Genomic DNA, 17,442 nt, shown 5'->3' on the forward strand with positions numbered 1-17,442 from the left:
CCATGTGGGTAGCGTGTGTGCCCTTTCTGTTAAGTCAATGGCTGGCAGTAAGGGCTCAGGCCGTAAATAGACACATGTTAATTTTAACTTTTGCGCACGCCTATCTCCCAGCCCATTAAAAAAAATGGCCTTTTTGCCAGTTGCAGTAAAAAGTGGCCCAGCACGTGCCCAAAAGATGCGCTCACACTACTGCAGACTACTTTTTACCGTCGCTTTGTAAAAGGACCACTTAAAGAATTAGTCCCTGTATGTCCAAAAATAACTCACGGATGCTGTGGATTCTTTAAGGTTCACTGTATTCATTCTAGGTATGTTTCTCTGAGAAATTCATCAATGCTGAGCAAAGCGAAAGAGGTTAAATGAATGATAACTTTTAGGAGCAGGGGATGGGGAGCCGTGCTAGTCTTGTCCTTAAAAGCTGATGCCTCAATAAATCTGTTAGTAAGGTGCCAGCAGCCTCTGCCAAAAGCATGATGTATTATGAACTGTTTGGATTATGTCTTTACCGTGAATGGTAGTGCGCCTTCTAGGGAAGACATAATGTTTTCTTTAATTTTTCCTTGTAGTAGCTCATGAGCTTGTGCTATCTGCATAATAAAACATATAGAAACATTCAAATCTGAGAATTTCTCTAAATAATACAGTCTGGTACATATAGCAGGCAACTCTTATTGGAAGGAACCAACTTGAGTTCTCAACAGTAAAAACATTCTTTTCTTGTATGGAACAGAACATTTGATCACAAAAAGCTTTAGACCTGAGCGTAGGGTGTTGCCTCACTAAAATTTCTGACAAGAATTCCCCTCCCCCTGGATTTATGGCAGTTTTCAAACCACCCTCTGGATCACATAATACTTTAATGCTTTTTTCAAACACCTGCCACCGGCAGGCAAACTCCATGAAGCTGGCTAGAAATCAATGAAGGAACCTAAAAAGCTTGCTCATATTTACTGCATGTGCTCAAAATCCCTTACTTCAACCACTCTGTACTGTAATAACCATTGAATAAAATTCATCAGTGCAGGAAAAATGGAAGAAATTTGTTTAAAAAAGCATCTTTGGATCTATCATGATCACTGTTCCCTCTAAGGTGAGCAGGAGTCCTCCAACTGCATTGCTGCCGGGGGGGGGGGGGGGGGGTAGTGCTTCAATATTATGTTTTTAGTCACTAGGGACAGGAAGGTTTCCCTGGAGTCCTCCAGAACTTGCCTGTCCCTCACTATTGAAGATGTGATAGTGAAACAGCACCTCCCACTGGCAGGACTGTAGATGGAGGACTCCTGCTCGGCTTACAGGGAACAGCGGCTGTTTTGTACAAGTCTGAGACAGCTGATATCATGGTACTAGTAATAAAAACAGATGGTAAATCTGTCTCTTCCCCAATTCTCATGTTGATCAATGAATACTCCCATTGCAGACAATCCATAGCTTTGATAATGTTTGGATTTAAACAAGACCAAGGCTGCAATTCCTCTTTACATTACAGTATTTGTTTCTTCACCAGGCATGCAGAGATTAATGGTACTATATATGTGTATATATATTGGTAAGATAAGAATGGACTCTGCCCCTGAGAATACCTAGGTGTATTTATCTATTTATATTCCGCACAATCCTGGGATTCTTGGCGGAGAAGAATAAAACATACACAATAAAAGAATACAGCATTCATCATCCACATAAACCAAAGAGACAAAAAGCTCCATCATATCATAAAACTATGTTACTACTGTTTATGCTTGTGTCTTTCCTATCTTATTGCTGGACCTCCTTTCCTTCTTTTTCTTTATTTTAGATTTTGCTCACACCTTTTTCAGTAGTAGCTCAAGGTGAGTTACATTCAGGTACACTGGGTATTTCTCTGTGCCTGGAGGGTTCACATCTAACTTTGTATCTAAGGTAATGGAGAGTTAAGAAGCAGCAATGGGATCTGAACTGGGCACATCTGGATGTCAAGACTGGTGCTCTAACCACCAGGCTACTCCTCCTCTCCACTTTTATTACCTTTATTTTGAATTATGTAAACCGCCTAGACTTGCCCTCAAATTAGGCGGTATATAAAATCTAGTAATAATATCTTGTAAATAAATAAGCGGTTTGCATGCTCACATTGCTTAAAGGTATGTCCACTAATTGTATATGTGGCGTGCACAGGTAGGTGTGAAATTGCACGTCTACTTACAGAATACCATCACTTGTAAACAAAACTTAATTGGCAATTAATTTGCAATAGCTATCAATAATTAGCTTTAACAAGCACTAATTTGCACTTATGCATTGTTTTATGCCCCTATTCTACAAACTTAGAGGCCCTTTTACTAAGCTGCTTAGGCGCCTACACACGCCCTATGCGTGCCAAATTGGTTATCACCTGACCCTTACGGTAATTTCAATTTTGGCGTGCGCCTGCTACATGCGTCTGAAAAATATTTTTTATTTTCTGGCACGTGGCATTTGATGCACGTAGACCATTACCGCGTAAGACCTTACCGCTAGGTCAATAGCTTGTGGTAAGGTCTCAGACCCAAAATGGACGTGCGGCAATTTTCATTTTGCCGCATGTCCGTTTTTGGCAAAAATTTAAAAAAGTCATTATTTGTAGGTGCGCAAAAAAATAATTCTACGCGTGCCCATAACACGCGTCTACACTACCTCAGGCCATTTTTCAGAGAACCTTTGTAAAAGGACCCCTCAGCGCCTAAATTCCATACTGCGCAAGTGCAAAAGGTGTGTTACACATAGACAGGACAGGGGTGAGTCATGAGTGTTGCACAAAAAAATCCCACATGAGCAGTATTCTATAAGCCCCGCCAAAAATTCAGCACAGTTTATAGTATTAACACTTAAGCGGAGAGGTTGCACACAAAAACAGGCAGGGCCATTTGAATCAATGAAAACATGGTGCAAATGCCCGCGCCTAAATTTACACGTGGAGCACCATTATTCGACAATTACATGCATAAGTCAAAACCGTGCCCCGATCTGCCCTGAAATGCCCGTGACCCTCCCGTTTCCATGCCCCCTTTTTTGGACCGTGTGTAAATTTTAGGCTTAACTTTATACAGGTAAATCCGAATTAAATCTAATTAGTGCCAATAATTGCTTGTTAAAAAGCCAATTATTGGCACTAGTTGGCTCATTATTCTATTAAATTGTGTACACAAATTGGGAACGCACCTACATTTGCTTATGCAATTTCTGTCGATCTTTGTAGAATCAGGGGGTTAGTGCTTAGCAACCTATATTTTTGTGCCCCAATTTTGGCGACCTCTATAAAATTGACCCCTGAAGGTATATAGGGGCCCTTTTACTAAGTGGCGGTAAGCCCAACGCAGGCTTATCGCACACCAAACAGGGACTACCTCTGGGCTATTGCAGCAGCCCGGCGTTAGTTCCCACTTCCAGCGTGCGCCATTTCCGGCGCTAAAAAAATATTTTTCTATTTTTGTAGCGCCAGTGTTTACCCAGTGGTAATTGGGCAGTGCTGCACAAAGCCTGGTTACTGCCGAGTTAGTGCTGGAGTCGTTACCACCACCTCAATGGGTGGCGGTAAGTGCTCTCCTCTGAAATATAGCCACGCGGTAAGTGATTCACTTGCTGCACGGCCATTTCTTTAAAAAAAAAAAAAAAAAAAAGATAGCCTTTTAACCGCTTCGGTAAAAGGGGGCCTCAGTGCGCATCAAAACATGCAGCGATGCTAGTACAGGCCTCCCCTTTAACGCAGCTTAGTAAAAGGACTCCATAGTTTATTATATCTGATCAACTGCTTTTCCTTCCGTGAGCAGCAAGACAGCTACGGAGAACTATTTTTTAAACAATAACCAATCAATACAGTAAACTGGCTCAACTCAATACAGAAACAAACACGGACAAGACCATTAAGAGTAATTAATACAAGTACCCCCTTCATCTTCCATTGCCCCATTTTCCCAATCATGTTATAAAATCCTCAGGGTAGAGATTCATTATAACAGTATACTTAATGTATCATACCCTGAGTAAAGATGCCCTGTAAATTAAGGGAAACATTAACACAGTCCAACATCAGAAACATTTAAAATAAAGCCCTTTATAAAAAGATGAAAAGGTTTTATGAACACTCATTATGCTTGGTAAATGTTTTAAAGTTTGGTGCAAAAAAATTAATTGTAAAAAAGTCTTACATTTGGAATTATCCAGCCAAATTCATGGTTATTAAATCCTAGCAGATAAGGGACAGGACTGCCCTCTTCCCCTGGCAGGAACTCTTCAGGGCTCTTTGATAGGAAGACACCCTCCACAACTGCTGGTATAAATGGAACTTTCTAGAGAGAAATAATAATTATTAATTATAGTAACATAGTAGATGACGGCAGAAAAAGACCTGCACGGTCCACCCAGTCTGCCCAACAAGATAAACTTACATGTGCCATTTTTTGTGTATATTTTACCTTGATTTGAACCTGTCTTTTTCAGGGCACAGACCGTATAAGTCTGCCCAGTACTTTCCCCACCTCCCAACCACCAGCCCTGCCACCCACCACTGGCTAAGCTTCTGGGGATCCCTTCCTTCTGAGAAGGATTCCTTTATGTTTATTCCACGCATGTTTGAATTCTGTTACCATTTTCCTCTCCACCACCTCCCGCGGGAGGGCATTCCAAGCATCTACCACTCTCTCCGTGAAAAAATATTTCCTGACATTTTTCTTGAGTCTGCCCCCCTTCAATCTCATTTCATGTCCTCTCGTTCTAACGCCTTCCCCTCTCCTGAAAAGGTTCGTTTGCAGATTAATACCTTTCAAATATTTGAACGTCTGTATCATATCACCCCTGTTTCTCCTTTCCTCCAGGGTATACATGTTCAGGTCAACAAGTCTCTCCTCATACGTCTTGTAACGCAAATCCCATACCATTCTCGTAGCTTTTCTTTGCATCGCTTCCATTTTCTTAACATCCTTCACAAGATACGGCCTCCAAAACTGAACACAATACTCCAGGTGGGGCCTCACCAACGTCTTAAACCTCTTTTCTTCTGCTGGTCACACCTCTCTCTATACAGCCTAGCAATCTTCTCGCTACGGCCACCGCCTTGTCACACTGTTTCATCGCCTTCAGGTCCTCAGATACTATCACCCCAAGATCCCTCTCCCCGTCCGTACCTATCAGACTCTCACCGCCTAACACATACGTCTCCCGTGGATTTCTACTCCCTAAGTGCATCACTTTCCATTTCTTTGCATTGAATTTTAATTGCCAAACGTTAGACCATTTTTCTAGCTTCCGCAGATCTTTTTTCATGCTTTCCACTCCCTCCGGAGTGTCCACTCTGTTGCAAATCTTGGTGTCATCCGCAAAAAGGCAAACTTTACCTTCTAACCCTTCGGCAATATCACTCACAAATATATTGAATAGAATCGGCCCCAGCACCGATCCCTGAGGCACTCCACTACTCACCTTTCTCTCCTCCGAGCGAACTCCATTTACCACCACCCTCTGGCGTCTGCCCGTCAACCAGTTCCTAATCCAGTTCACCATTTCAGGTCCTATCTTCAGCCTGTCTAGTTTATTCAAGAGCCTCCTGTGGGGAACCGTGTCAAAAGCTTTACTGAAATCTAAGTAGATTACGTCTATAGCACATCCTTGATTTAATTCTCCGGTCACCCAGTCAAAGAATTCAATGAGATTCGTTTGGCACGATTTCCCTTTGGTAAAACCATGTTTTCGCGGATCTTGCAACTTATTTGCTTCCAGGAAATTCACTATCCTTTCCTTCAGCATCGCTTCCATTATTTTTCCAATAATTGAAGTGAGGCTTACCGGCCTGTAGTTTCCAGCTTCTTCCCTATCACCACTTTTGTGAAGAGGGACCACCTCCGCCATTCTCCAATCCCACGGAACCTCTCCCGTCTCCAAGGATTTATTAAACAAATCTTTAAGAGGACCCGCCAGAACCTCTCTGAGCTCCCTCAATATCCTGGGGTGGATCCCATCCGGTCCCATGGCTTTATCCACCTTTAGATTTTTAAGTTGTTCATACACACTCTCTTCCTTGAATGGTGCTATATCCATTCCATTCTCACATGTACTTTTGCCAGTCCATTGCGGTCCTGCTCCAGGATTTTCGCTCCAGGATTTTCTTCTGTGAAAACAGAACAAAAGTATCTATTTAGCAAATTTGCTTTTTCTTCATCATTATCTATATAGTGGTTCTCAGCATCTTTCAGTCTCACAATTCCCTTTTTAGTCTTCCTCCTTTCACTAATATACCTGAAGAAAGTTTTGTCATCCCTCCTTACATTTCTAGCCATTTGTTCTTCCGCTTGCGCTTTCGCCAGACGTATTTCTCTCTTGGCTTCTTTCAGTTTCATCTGGTATTCCCCCTCGTGTTCCTCTTCTTGAGTCTTTCTGTATTTCAGGAACGCCAACTCTTTAGCCTTTCTCAGCCACTTGTTTGGAGAACCATATTGGTTTCCTTTTTCTCTTGCTTTTATTTACTCTCTTTACATAAAGGTTTGTGGCCCTGTTTATAGCTTCTTTCAGCTTGGACCACTGTCCTTCCACTTCTCGTTCATCCTCCCATCCCATCCCATCAGCTCCTTCCTCAGGTATTCCCCCATTTTACTAAAGTCAGCATACTTGAAATCCAGGACTTTGATTTTTGAGTGGCTGCCCTCCACTTCAGCAGTCATATCAAACCAAACCGTTTGATGGTCACTGCTGCCCAGGTGGGCACCCACTCGGACATTTGACACACTATCCCCATTTGTGAGCACCAGATCTAGTGTCACTCCCTCCCTCGTGGGTTCCGTCACCATTTGTCTGAGCAGAGCACTTTGACAAGCATCCACGATCTCTCTACTTCTTTCCGATTCTGCAGATGGAACTTTCCAATCTACATCTGGCAGACTGAAATCTCCCAGCAACAGCACCTCTCTCTTCTTTCCCAACTTATGGATATCTGTGACCAGATCTTTATCTAGATCGTCCAATTGTGTCGGAGGTCTGTAGACAACACCCACATGTATAGAGGTTTTATCATCTCTTTTTAAGGTGATCCATATCGCTTCTTCCTTTCCCCAGGTCCCTGACATTTCAGTTGCTTCAATATCATTTCTCACATATACAGCTACTCCTCCACCTTTACGACTCTCTCTATCCTTCCTAAATAGATTATAGCCCGGTATGTTTGCATCCCATTCGTGGGAACCATTTAGCCACGTCTCTGTGATTGCAACAATGTCTAAGTCTGCCTCCAACATCAGGGCTTGAAGGTCATGAACTTTATTGCTTAGACTGCGAGCATTTGTGGTCATCGCTTTCCATGTACATTTTCTGGTATGTGTTTCAACATTTGTGATTTGGGGTTGTTTTTTGTCTTTGGGTACCTTCATATCTTTTTGTTTCACCTCCATTGCTTGTTCTTCCACATCAGTTCTATTTTGAGGAACATCACAGTGCTGTAATGGAGCAAAAGAATTCTGTAGGGGCAGCACTTGTGAGGGTGGATGCCTCTGTGTCACATAACAAAGTCTGCCTGAGCCTACGGTGAACCATCTATTCTTAGATAGTTTTATCCTTTGAGGTAGTGGTGTGAATTTGGCTTGATTCTGTGCATTATGATGTTGTGCAGTCTTAGAAGTTGCTTTAAGTGCATCTAATTCCTGCTTTACTTTTACTGCGCTCCTGTTTTAAACTATTGAGCTGATGACAGATAGGACAAGCCTTAAGGCTCCAGATGGTTGGCCTTGAAACGAAAGCACCACAATTATTACAGAGAATAAAAGTCATCCTGATTTGTTGGAATGGGTATGAACAGGTATGCTATGATGGGGGTTTAACCGTGTGCAAGATTAATTTTACTCTTCAGCAAACTGAGACAGTTGTAATTAGGGTAGAGTTAATTTGTGATAAGTAGTTATTCAGAAAAGCTATTTAGGAAGTGTCAGTCTTGGGGTGGGCGGGCTTAAACTTTACCTGTGGAATGTGTATGCTGTAAAACCTCTCTCTAGGACTGTGTTAAGCCACTATTCTACACAGCTGTTTGGGACAAGGGGTAGACAAGGATAAGTCAAGGGGAAGACAAGGTTAAGAAATGCCCAGAAACCACAGCTGTAGGGTAGGGAAAGCCAGCACAATTCTTATCTGTTTGAGTTTCCTTCAGGCAGCAGACAAGCAAAGAGCTCCAGGCTGCTCAGCAGCTCCACAGAAAACAGAAATCACCACATCTAAATGTTTAAAATGTCTGCTGCAAACCAGGTGGTTGAATAGCATGGATGTAAACACAGAAGAACACAAGTCTTCGCACACTCAAGACACAACAAAGATGACACAAAGATATGGTTTCTAGACAATGCTTAAAAGACTTGACACGGCCGACCAGCCTGCCTCAGGAGTCTTTGCACTCTTTCAAGAATATTTATATTTATCAATAGAAATCAAACAAAATAAAACATGGAAAAGAAAATAAGATGATGCCTTTTTTATTGGACATAACTTAATACATTTCTTGATTAGCTTTCGAAGGTTTCCCTTCTTCGTCAGATCGGAAATAAGCAAATGTGCTAGCTGACAGTGTATATAAGTGATAACATTCAAGCATTACTATGACAGTCTGACAGGGTGGGAGGATGGGGGTGGGTAGGAGGTATCATGGGGACATCAAAGCATATCATTGATATTCTAACAGGATGGGTGTGGATAGGTGAGGGGTGGGGTCAGGGGTGTGCTGGTAAATTTTTAACAACAGGCTCTTTCTCCGGACGTAGCCAGCTCTGCAGTTGGAAGGGCTAGGGGTGGCCGGGGGGGGGGGGGGGGGAGCAAAACTTGCCTCTCCTCCCTCCCTTCCTGCGGGCTTGCTAGGCATACCTTTGCTGGCAGCCAATAAATGGATTGCCACCACTCCCAATGTCTTGCTCTGAGCAGCATGCTGAAACTTCTCACACATGCTGGAGAAGTCCCAGCCTGCTGCTCAGAGCTGGAAACAAGGAGCGGGGAGCAGCAGCAGTCTATTTACTTGGCTGGCAGGGCTCAGCTACCCACCAGCAAAGTAAAAGTGGAATTCAGCAGGGGGCTCAAGCCCACATTTTGGGAGCCACTTGTTAAAGTAGCCATGGAGGGCCCTACTTTAACAACCGGCTCCCAAAATTCTTAAAAACTTAACAACCGGCTCTTGCGAGCCTGCGAGAGCCTGCTCCAGCACACCACTGGGTGGGGTGATCAACAGAGAAATACAGCTTTATGGTTTATAATGGGCTAGGAACCCCAGATCCTTGTTAAGTCCTTTCTGTTGGGTGTTAAAATATTCAATCATTCTGACTTCAAAGGTCTTACGTTCTTGTATGGTTTTAAAGTTACCTTTCAGGATTCTCACTGTGAAGTCACTGGTACAGTGTCCTGGTCCTGTAAAATGCTGACCAACAGGGGTGGGAGCCCTACTGGCACCAGTATTGTTCATGTGATGTCTATGTAAATTGAATCTTATCTTAAGCATCTGGCCTGTTTCTCCAATATAGCATCCTTCGTTACATTTTTTACACTGAATGATATATACCACATTGGAAGATGAGCAAGTGAAAGATTCCTTTATGTTGAATATCTTTCCTTTGTCGATGACTGTGGGGTCCTGTGAAATATTTTGGCATAGTTTGCAACTTAAGAATATTTATAGAAAGGCCATGTATCTGTCGATACACTATCAAATTAAAAATCTTGTGTAATGAAACCTCAACGTGAAACCCTCTCCTTTGGCAAGAAAATTAAAAGCCGCCAAACTGTAACATGCAAGGGTTTCACGTTGAGGTTTCATTATACAAGATTTTTAATTTGATAGTATATTGACAGACACATGGAGGCTCATTTTCGAAAGAGAAAAATGTCCAAAAGTGACATAAGTCTGCATTTGAATGTTTTTCTCACAAAAACGTCCAAATCAGTATTTTCAAAACCTCTTTTTAGACGTTTTTCTCCGAAGTCCGTCAGAAGTGCATCTAAATCTTAAGGGGGCGTGTTCAAAGTGGAACTTGGGCATTCCTAAGACTTTTCAGCCATAATGGAACAAAACAAAACCGTCCAGGACTAAAACTTAGACGTTTTGAGCTAGACCTGTTTTTATAATGAATAAAGCACAAAAAGATGCCTTAAATAACCAGATGACCACTGGAGGGAATCAGGAATGACCTACTACTAATCATCACTTCTATAGCGCTACAAGGCATACGCAGCGCTGTACACCTCCCCTTATTCCCCCAGTTGTCACTAATCCCCTCCCACCCCCCAAAAATGTGATGTAAAACATTACTTACCAACCTCTATACCAGCCTCAGATGTTATACTCAGGTCCATTAGAACAGCATGCAGGTCCCTGGAATAGTCTAGTGTTGGGTGTAGTGCACTGAAGATAGGTGGATCCAGGCCCGTACCTCTCTTTACCTGTTACACTTGTGGAGAAAACTGTGAGCCCTCCAAAACTCACCAGAAACCTACTGTACCCACATATAGGTACCCCCTTCACCTGTAAGGACTATGTTAGTGGTTTACAGTTAGGGGTAGAGGGTTTTGGGGGGTTCAGCACAAAAGGAAAGGGAGCAATTTGGGGCTCAGCACACAAGGTAAGGGAGCAATGGTCAGATGTGTGCCTGGGAGCAGTTTATGAAGTCCACTGCAGTGCCCCTTAGGGTGCCCTATTGCTGTCCTGAGATGTCAGGGGGACCAGTCTACTAAAAATGCTCCTCTTACATCTCAATGGCTTGATTTTGTGTGTTTTGCACTTGGACATTTCTTTGTTCGAAAATGGCCCAAAACACCCCCCAAAATGTCCAAATCACAAAACATCCATAGTATTTTTGAAAAATGACCTTCTTTATTTTTCAGAATTTGGAGATTTTGTGTAAAACGTCCAAATTCAAATTTAGACGTCATATCGAAAATGCCCCTCATGGTCTTCCATAGACATTCTTGAAAGACTGCAAAAAATCCTGAGGCAGGCTGGTTGGCCAAGTCAAGTCTTTTAAGCTACACAATAAATTTGGACTTTTTAAGCATCGTCTAGAAACCATATCATTGTGTCAACTTCACTGTGTCCTGTGTGGAATAGCATGGGCCACTGGAGCCATGGCCTGACCAACATGCTCTGAGCACAGCATCAGCTATTAGATCTTGGGAGTGGGGCTACAGATTTGTTTGATCCCTCCAGCCAAAAATGGAGCCAACAAATCCTCCCCAAACCAAATCAAATATAAACAGAGAATGTCTTTCAGTTCCGGAAGCTACTTCATACACTAAAGAAAAAGCTGGCTAGTTGACCATAGAGTTCACAAATCAGAGCTGCACCGATTAATAAATTGGATTTTCTGACCTATATTTTCATAAAATATTTGGCATTTTGTGCTGCACCAGAGAAAACACAGGCTTATTGTAGATGCAAAGACGTTTTACAAGCCTTTCTTCCCATTCACGTGTGCTATACTAAAATTCTATAAGCAAATGTGGAATTGTTAATTCAATTGATGTTATCAATAAAGTTTCACCCACTGTGATGAAGTTGGGGTCTAGAAGTTCCTCTTCTGTTTTGGTCCTTAAACAGTTCACAGCTGCAGCAGAATCCATTCCTTCACAGCCCAAAAGGTTTGCAGTCATCTGAAATCAGTGTGAAAATATATAGCGGAACTAGAAAAGGTTCAAAGAAGAGCGACCAAAATGATAAAGGGGATGGAACTAGTCTCATATGAGAAAAGGCTAAAGAGGTTAGGGCTCTTCAGCTTGGAAAAGAGACGGATGAGGGGAGATACGATTGAGGTCTACAAAATCCTTAGGGCGTCTTTTACTAAGGCGCACTCACATTTTTAGTGCGCACTAAAATTGAGGGCACCCTAAATGTTAGAGATGCCCATAGAAATGAATTGGCGTCTCTAACATTTAGCATGCCCACAATTTTAGCGCGCGCCAAAAATGTGAGCGCGCCGTAGTAAAAGACCCTCTGAGTGGTGTAGAACGAGTAGAAGTAAATCGACTTTTTACTTGTTCCAAAAGTACAAAGAATAGGGGCCACTTAAGGAAGTTACTTGGAAATACTTTTAAACCAAATGGAAGGAAATATTTTTTCACTCAATGAATAGTTAAGCTCTGGAACTCTGCCAGAGGATGTAGTAACAGCGGTTAGCATATCTGGGTTTAAAAAAGGTTTGGACAAGTTCCTGGAGGAAAAATCCACAGTCTGCTATTGAGACAGATATGGGGAAGCTACTGCTTGCCCTGGGATTAGTAGCATAGAATGTTGCTAGTATTTGCACCAGGTACTTGTGACCTGGCTTGGCCACTGTTGGAAATAGGATATTGGGCTAGATGGACCATTGGTCTGACCCAGTATGGCTATTCTTATGCTCTTAAAATGGAGAAAGAACACAAGCTTCGTTAGGCGCTAACATACGCCTAATGTAGCTTAAAATGGACTACTGCTTGGACGCGTTACAGCATCCTGTGGTAGTTTTGGAATTTGTGTGTGCTAAACAAACTAAAAAATGTTTTTTTGTTTTTGTTTTTTTTTTAATTTGAGGGTGTATGTCAGGGACAGAGAGTTGGTGTTCCTGTGCTAATCAATTAGTGCATCTGAATTGCCACTCCTTAACTGAGTAGTTCATGGATAATGAAGGAGCCCATACTGCCTACAAAATAGGAGGTGGTAGATACTCCTGTGGTAATTTAAAAAAATGGCTATACTCTAATGTAAACATTAGCACATAGCTGTTAATGCAAAAAATAAAATTGAGGTTTTTACGACCGTGGTAAAAAAATAGTCTTAGCGCAGGGAAAGATCCACTTAAGGGTGAGCTAAGGCCTATTTTTCCCTGCAGCTTAGAAAAGGACCCCTAAGGGGCCCTTTCACCAAGCTGCAGTAAAAAGTGGCCTTAGCATACTTTTACGGAGGTCTTTCCCGCATTCTAAGCCATGTTTTCTGCAGCCAGAAAATGACAGATTTTCCATTTTCTCAATTAATGGCCATGTGCTAATTTTTCCATTAACACGTAACCATTAACAAAGAATAGTTCTTGAGCACTTACTGGCACCTATTTTGTAGGTGGTAAAGGCTCATGTGCTAAATCAGTTAGCACATGATAATGTAGCTGCACTAATGGGCCCTCTCTCTCCTTTCCAACCAGCATATGCCCCCATCTCCATATAATTTAATGCTCCCAAGGTATATTTTTGGCTTAATAAGTTAACGGCTGGCTGGAAAAAGTTGGGGGGGGGGGGGGGGGAGAGGGAATAACCAGAGTCGCTGCTGCCTACAGAGATCAGTCTATTCTTCTCAACCCCTTCCTCCCCCCACTCATTCATTTTCTTTGACAAAACAGGAGGAATTTGGCACAGAAAGGCTTCTTGCTCATAGTTTCCTCCTTTGATTTTACTCTGCAGTTAGAACCATGCAAAGTTCTGTTTCTGGAAGCTTTATAATGTATTTATTATGATGGGGGACCCAATGCACTTATGTGGCTAGGGCCCACTGAACAGTTAATCCTGCTCTGACTATATCTGTAAAAGAAATGGCAGAACTAGGACTAGGTTTGCGAACCCACAATAACTCGGTCTTCAGCAGACTTAAAGCTATTTTATTTTGTGCCATCTATTGAGATGATTATCGAAATTTGTCTAACCCTTTCTGCAAAGGAAGCATGCTTTGAATATTGTCCACATACCACCCAGTATTCAAAAGTAGTAAATTAAGAACAAATTGGAGAAAATATTTCTTAACTCAACGTGTAATTAAACTCTGGAAATTGTTGCCAGAGAATGTAGTAAAAGCAGTTAACTTAGCAGTGTTTAAAAAAGGCTTGGATAATTTACTAAAAGAAAAGTCCATTAGCCATTATTAAGATGGACTTGGGAAAATCCATTACTTTTTCTTGGATAAGTAGCATAAAATCTGTTTTACTCTTTTGGCATATTGCCAGGATCTTGTGGCCTGGATTGGCCACTGTTGTAAACAGGATAATGGGCTTGATGGACCTTTTGTCTGTCCCAGTATGGCAAGACTTTTGATATGTTATTAACTCGGCAGAAGAGGCTCCTGCCTGGTTAAACGTAACTGAGCAACCTGGCACATGATATTCAGCTGCTCTTAACCAGTTAGTGCCACTCAATGTCACCACTAACCAGCCATCTCCTAATCCAGAGGTTTTCAACTCGGTCCTCAGGCACACCCATGTGATAGGCATGAAAGTATAGAGTGACTGCACAAAGGCAAGGTAGAAGGGCACTACACAATTATCCCAGGGAGGCGAGATATCAGACTTTAAGGGCTGTGGAGTTCCCAAGAAGACCACTTAAAGGAAAAGAATAAAACATAGTTAAAAATACTACCATGAAGAAAAGTCTAAAATCTTACATTTGCAAATTCAGCTATCACAACAGGATCAGACATGATAATTCCAGGAAAGGTTGCCACTCCGCTCTCAGAAATGGCTTTGTGGAACAAACCCTTGGATAGAGGAGAAAGAATCTGGAAAACATTTGAAGGTTACAATGAGCGCAGTGACTAAAAAGTACAGAATCATCATTTAGAATTAACCAGGCTCAGGACCTACACTTATTAAATAAACGTTTTTGTTAATGCTAATGTAGCTAACTGCAGAATTTCACACAGTTGATCATCTGATTTTGTTACATAGATTGTAGCTTACTGTGATAAAGGACAGATGTCTAAAGTGTCTAAAGTGATTCAGCTTGGAGAAGAGACGGCTGAGGGGAGACATGATAGAGGTATATAAAATAATGAGTGGAGTGGAACAGGTGGATGTGAAGCGTCTGTTCATGCTTTCCAAAAATACTAGGACTAGGGGGCATGCAATGAAACTACAGTGTAGTAAATTTAAAACAAATCAGAAAAAAATCTTTCTTCACCCAACGTATAATTAAACTCTGGAATTCATTGCCGGAGAAAGTGGTGAAGGCGGTTAGCTTAGCAGAGTTTAAAAAGGGGTTGGACGGTTTCCTAAAGGACAAGTCCATAAACCCCTACTAAATGGACTTGGGAAAAATCCACAATTCCAGGAATAATATGAATAGAATGTTTGTACGTTTGGGAAGCTTGCCAGGTGCCCTTGGCCTGGATTGGCCGCTGTCGTGGACAGGATGCTGGGCTCAATGGACCCTTGGTCTTTTCCCACTATGGCATTACTTATGTACTTATGTTAATATCCTTTGAGGAAGAAAAATGTCTATAAGTGATTCTGGAAGGCTTCTTTCTCCTAGTTGTTGATTTTTGAGGTTGTCTGTGTTCAGTATTATCCATAGTACTGTAATATTTATAGTTGGGTCCCAGAAAAATTGTTTAGGGATTTAAAAATTATATTACATATATGCAGATGATATTCAGTTATGCTTCCTTATACAGTAGAAAGACTTTGCTCAAGATAAATCACTGCTTCAATGAAATGAACCTTTGGATGAAAATCAAAGTGTGGATACGTAAACCTTCATTAGAGGACAGCCAACCATCTATAAAGATGGTACACAAATTGGTCAGGTACAATTTGTAAAGGTGATATCAGATTCCCATTAAAAATATATATATAAGCAAATTCCTGCTATTGTAGAAGTGGGTTTCTGTTTATGGCTGTTATATTGTACCTCTCCGTGGTTAAACCAATTGGATTTTCACAGAGTTGTTCAAGAATTGATTATAACAAAGATTCATTGCATATACTTGGAGTTTCCAAAAGGTCAAGATGATCTTTTTATTCATTGTCCAAAATATTCAATTACTCTCCAGAATATCAAGGAAAACCTTTACTCACAACCAGTGTAAAGCAATTAAAAACTGTTCAAGAATGAAAAACAAAACATTTTCATTATACACAGACATTTTTATTTCCCCTTTTGTCCAGGGCTAATTATTCTTGATAAATATCTAAAGTCTTTTTCCTCACCACCAATGTGGAGCAGTTCATAAGACTTTTACTAATCTATACATAGTTATTTTTATTGTCTCTCTCAGAATCAGCAACCTCAAAATGGTGCCTCAGTTTCAAAGAGATGCCAATCTGTCCACATGACCTGTCTCTGCCAATCAGTTCTTCGAAAATGCAGTGCTCAGTCATCTCATACTGTTTTGCTCTTTGCTGAATATCTTTCAAATTGAAAAACTTCGTCCCAAAACAGCACATAAATATTACCATCGTACTTTTTACTGTTTCAAACGGACCCAGGAAGACACACATTGACCTGATTCAGTGGCGTTTTTAGGTTTTCACCAACTGGTTCTAGTGCCCCTGACACAGCCTATACTCTTGGCGAGGCATGGCCATGTGGGGCATCTGATTGTGAACCCTGAGAGCATCAATAAAACTTATTAAAGACCATTTTCATCAACAAGGTCTGCTTTTCCCTCTTCTTCTCCCCCATAATCATCCATCCTAATATCCAAACCTCTGCCCCTTCAAGGCATCTATTCATCCCTGCAACAAACACCCCCCCCCCCCCCCCCCCGAAGCCACAGCCCACTCATACCTCACTCATGCCAGCTCCCCCGCATCACCCACCCCCCACAGGTGGAAACTCACTCATCACAGAGTACCCTCCCCCTGAAGCTGAATTCCCCCCCAAAGGGTCAAAGTTGTGAATGTGTAACCCCCCCCCCCCCAGCAAATGCCTCCACCCTTATTCCCAATCCAATGCCCGGGTTTCCGGGGTATCCCTGAAGTCTAGTAGAGCAAAAGCAATGCCCAGTCATTCCAAAATGGCTGGAGACCTTCAAAAGTCTGACCTCTAGCAGTAGTACAACAAGATTACCACTAGAGGTCTTGGTGGCCATTTTGAAGGCCCAATCGTTGAGGCAAGAGTAATTAGTTATCATTCCCACCTCACTGGACCCAGGGGACTCCTGCTAAGCCTGGGGATTGGATTGGGGAGGGGTGGTTGATATAGAATGGGCCAACAATGATTGGGGCCCTGAACAGATGAAGCAGAGATTTTAGAAAAACTGCTCTCATGTCTACGTAGGTGGAGGAGGTGGGTATTTATGTTTGTTATCCCCACATGCAGCTTTCTAACCCCGACCCCACACACACACCAAAAAAAAAAAAGGAAAGAATAAATTGCTGCTCCCTCTGTAGGAGGGCCTTTAATATGCAGTCCTGCATTTAGTTTAGAAAAGGCTCTATTTTTGTCAGGGCCTCTAGTAAAATAGTATGGACAATTTGACCTGGACTTGTGATTCCCCTTCCCCATGTAGTATTTAAAATCTGCCTACATGAACATTGAAGACTCTTGCAACCCTTACCAGTGCAGAAACACTTATTCCACCTGCTGATTCTCCAAATATGGTCACAGAATCCGGATCACCTCCAAAATCTTCAATATTTTCCTGAATCCAACGTAAAGCTGCAAGTTGATCCAGAAACCCCCAGTTGCCAAGGGCATGTTCTTCCCCAGTGCTGAAAACAGAATGAGAAGGAAAAATATTGTTTT

General features: G+C 41.9%; 1 protein-coding gene across 5 annotated transcripts in view; it reads right to left on the bottom strand.

Moving 5' to 3' along the window:
- The window catches only part of LOC115470863 (fatty acyl-CoA hydrolase precursor, medium chain-like), an 82,771-nt gene that overhangs the window by 25,388 nt on the left and 39,941 nt on the right, over window positions 1-17,442 (bottom strand). For all 5 annotated transcript variants that reach the window (XM_030204455.1, XM_030204454.1, XM_030204451.1 and 2 more), the window contains exons 6-10: window positions 17,255-17,408; window positions 14,360-14,473; window positions 11,509-11,613; window positions 4,164-4,304; window positions 507-587 (exon numbers count right to left, since the gene is read on the bottom strand). In XM_030204455.1, the coding sequence (XP_030060315.1) occupies window positions 507-587; window positions 4,164-4,304; window positions 11,509-11,613; window positions 14,360-14,473; window positions 17,255-17,408 (595 nt within the window). The remainder of the gene's footprint in view (window positions 1-506; window positions 588-4,163; window positions 4,305-11,508; window positions 11,614-14,359; window positions 14,474-17,254; window positions 17,409-17,442) is intronic.

This window comes from Microcaecilia unicolor, chromosome 5, assembly GCF_901765095.1.
Source record: "Microcaecilia unicolor chromosome 5, aMicUni1.1, whole genome shotgun sequence".
NCBI classification, from domain to species: Eukaryota; Metazoa; Chordata; class Amphibia; order Gymnophiona; family Siphonopidae; genus Microcaecilia; species Microcaecilia unicolor.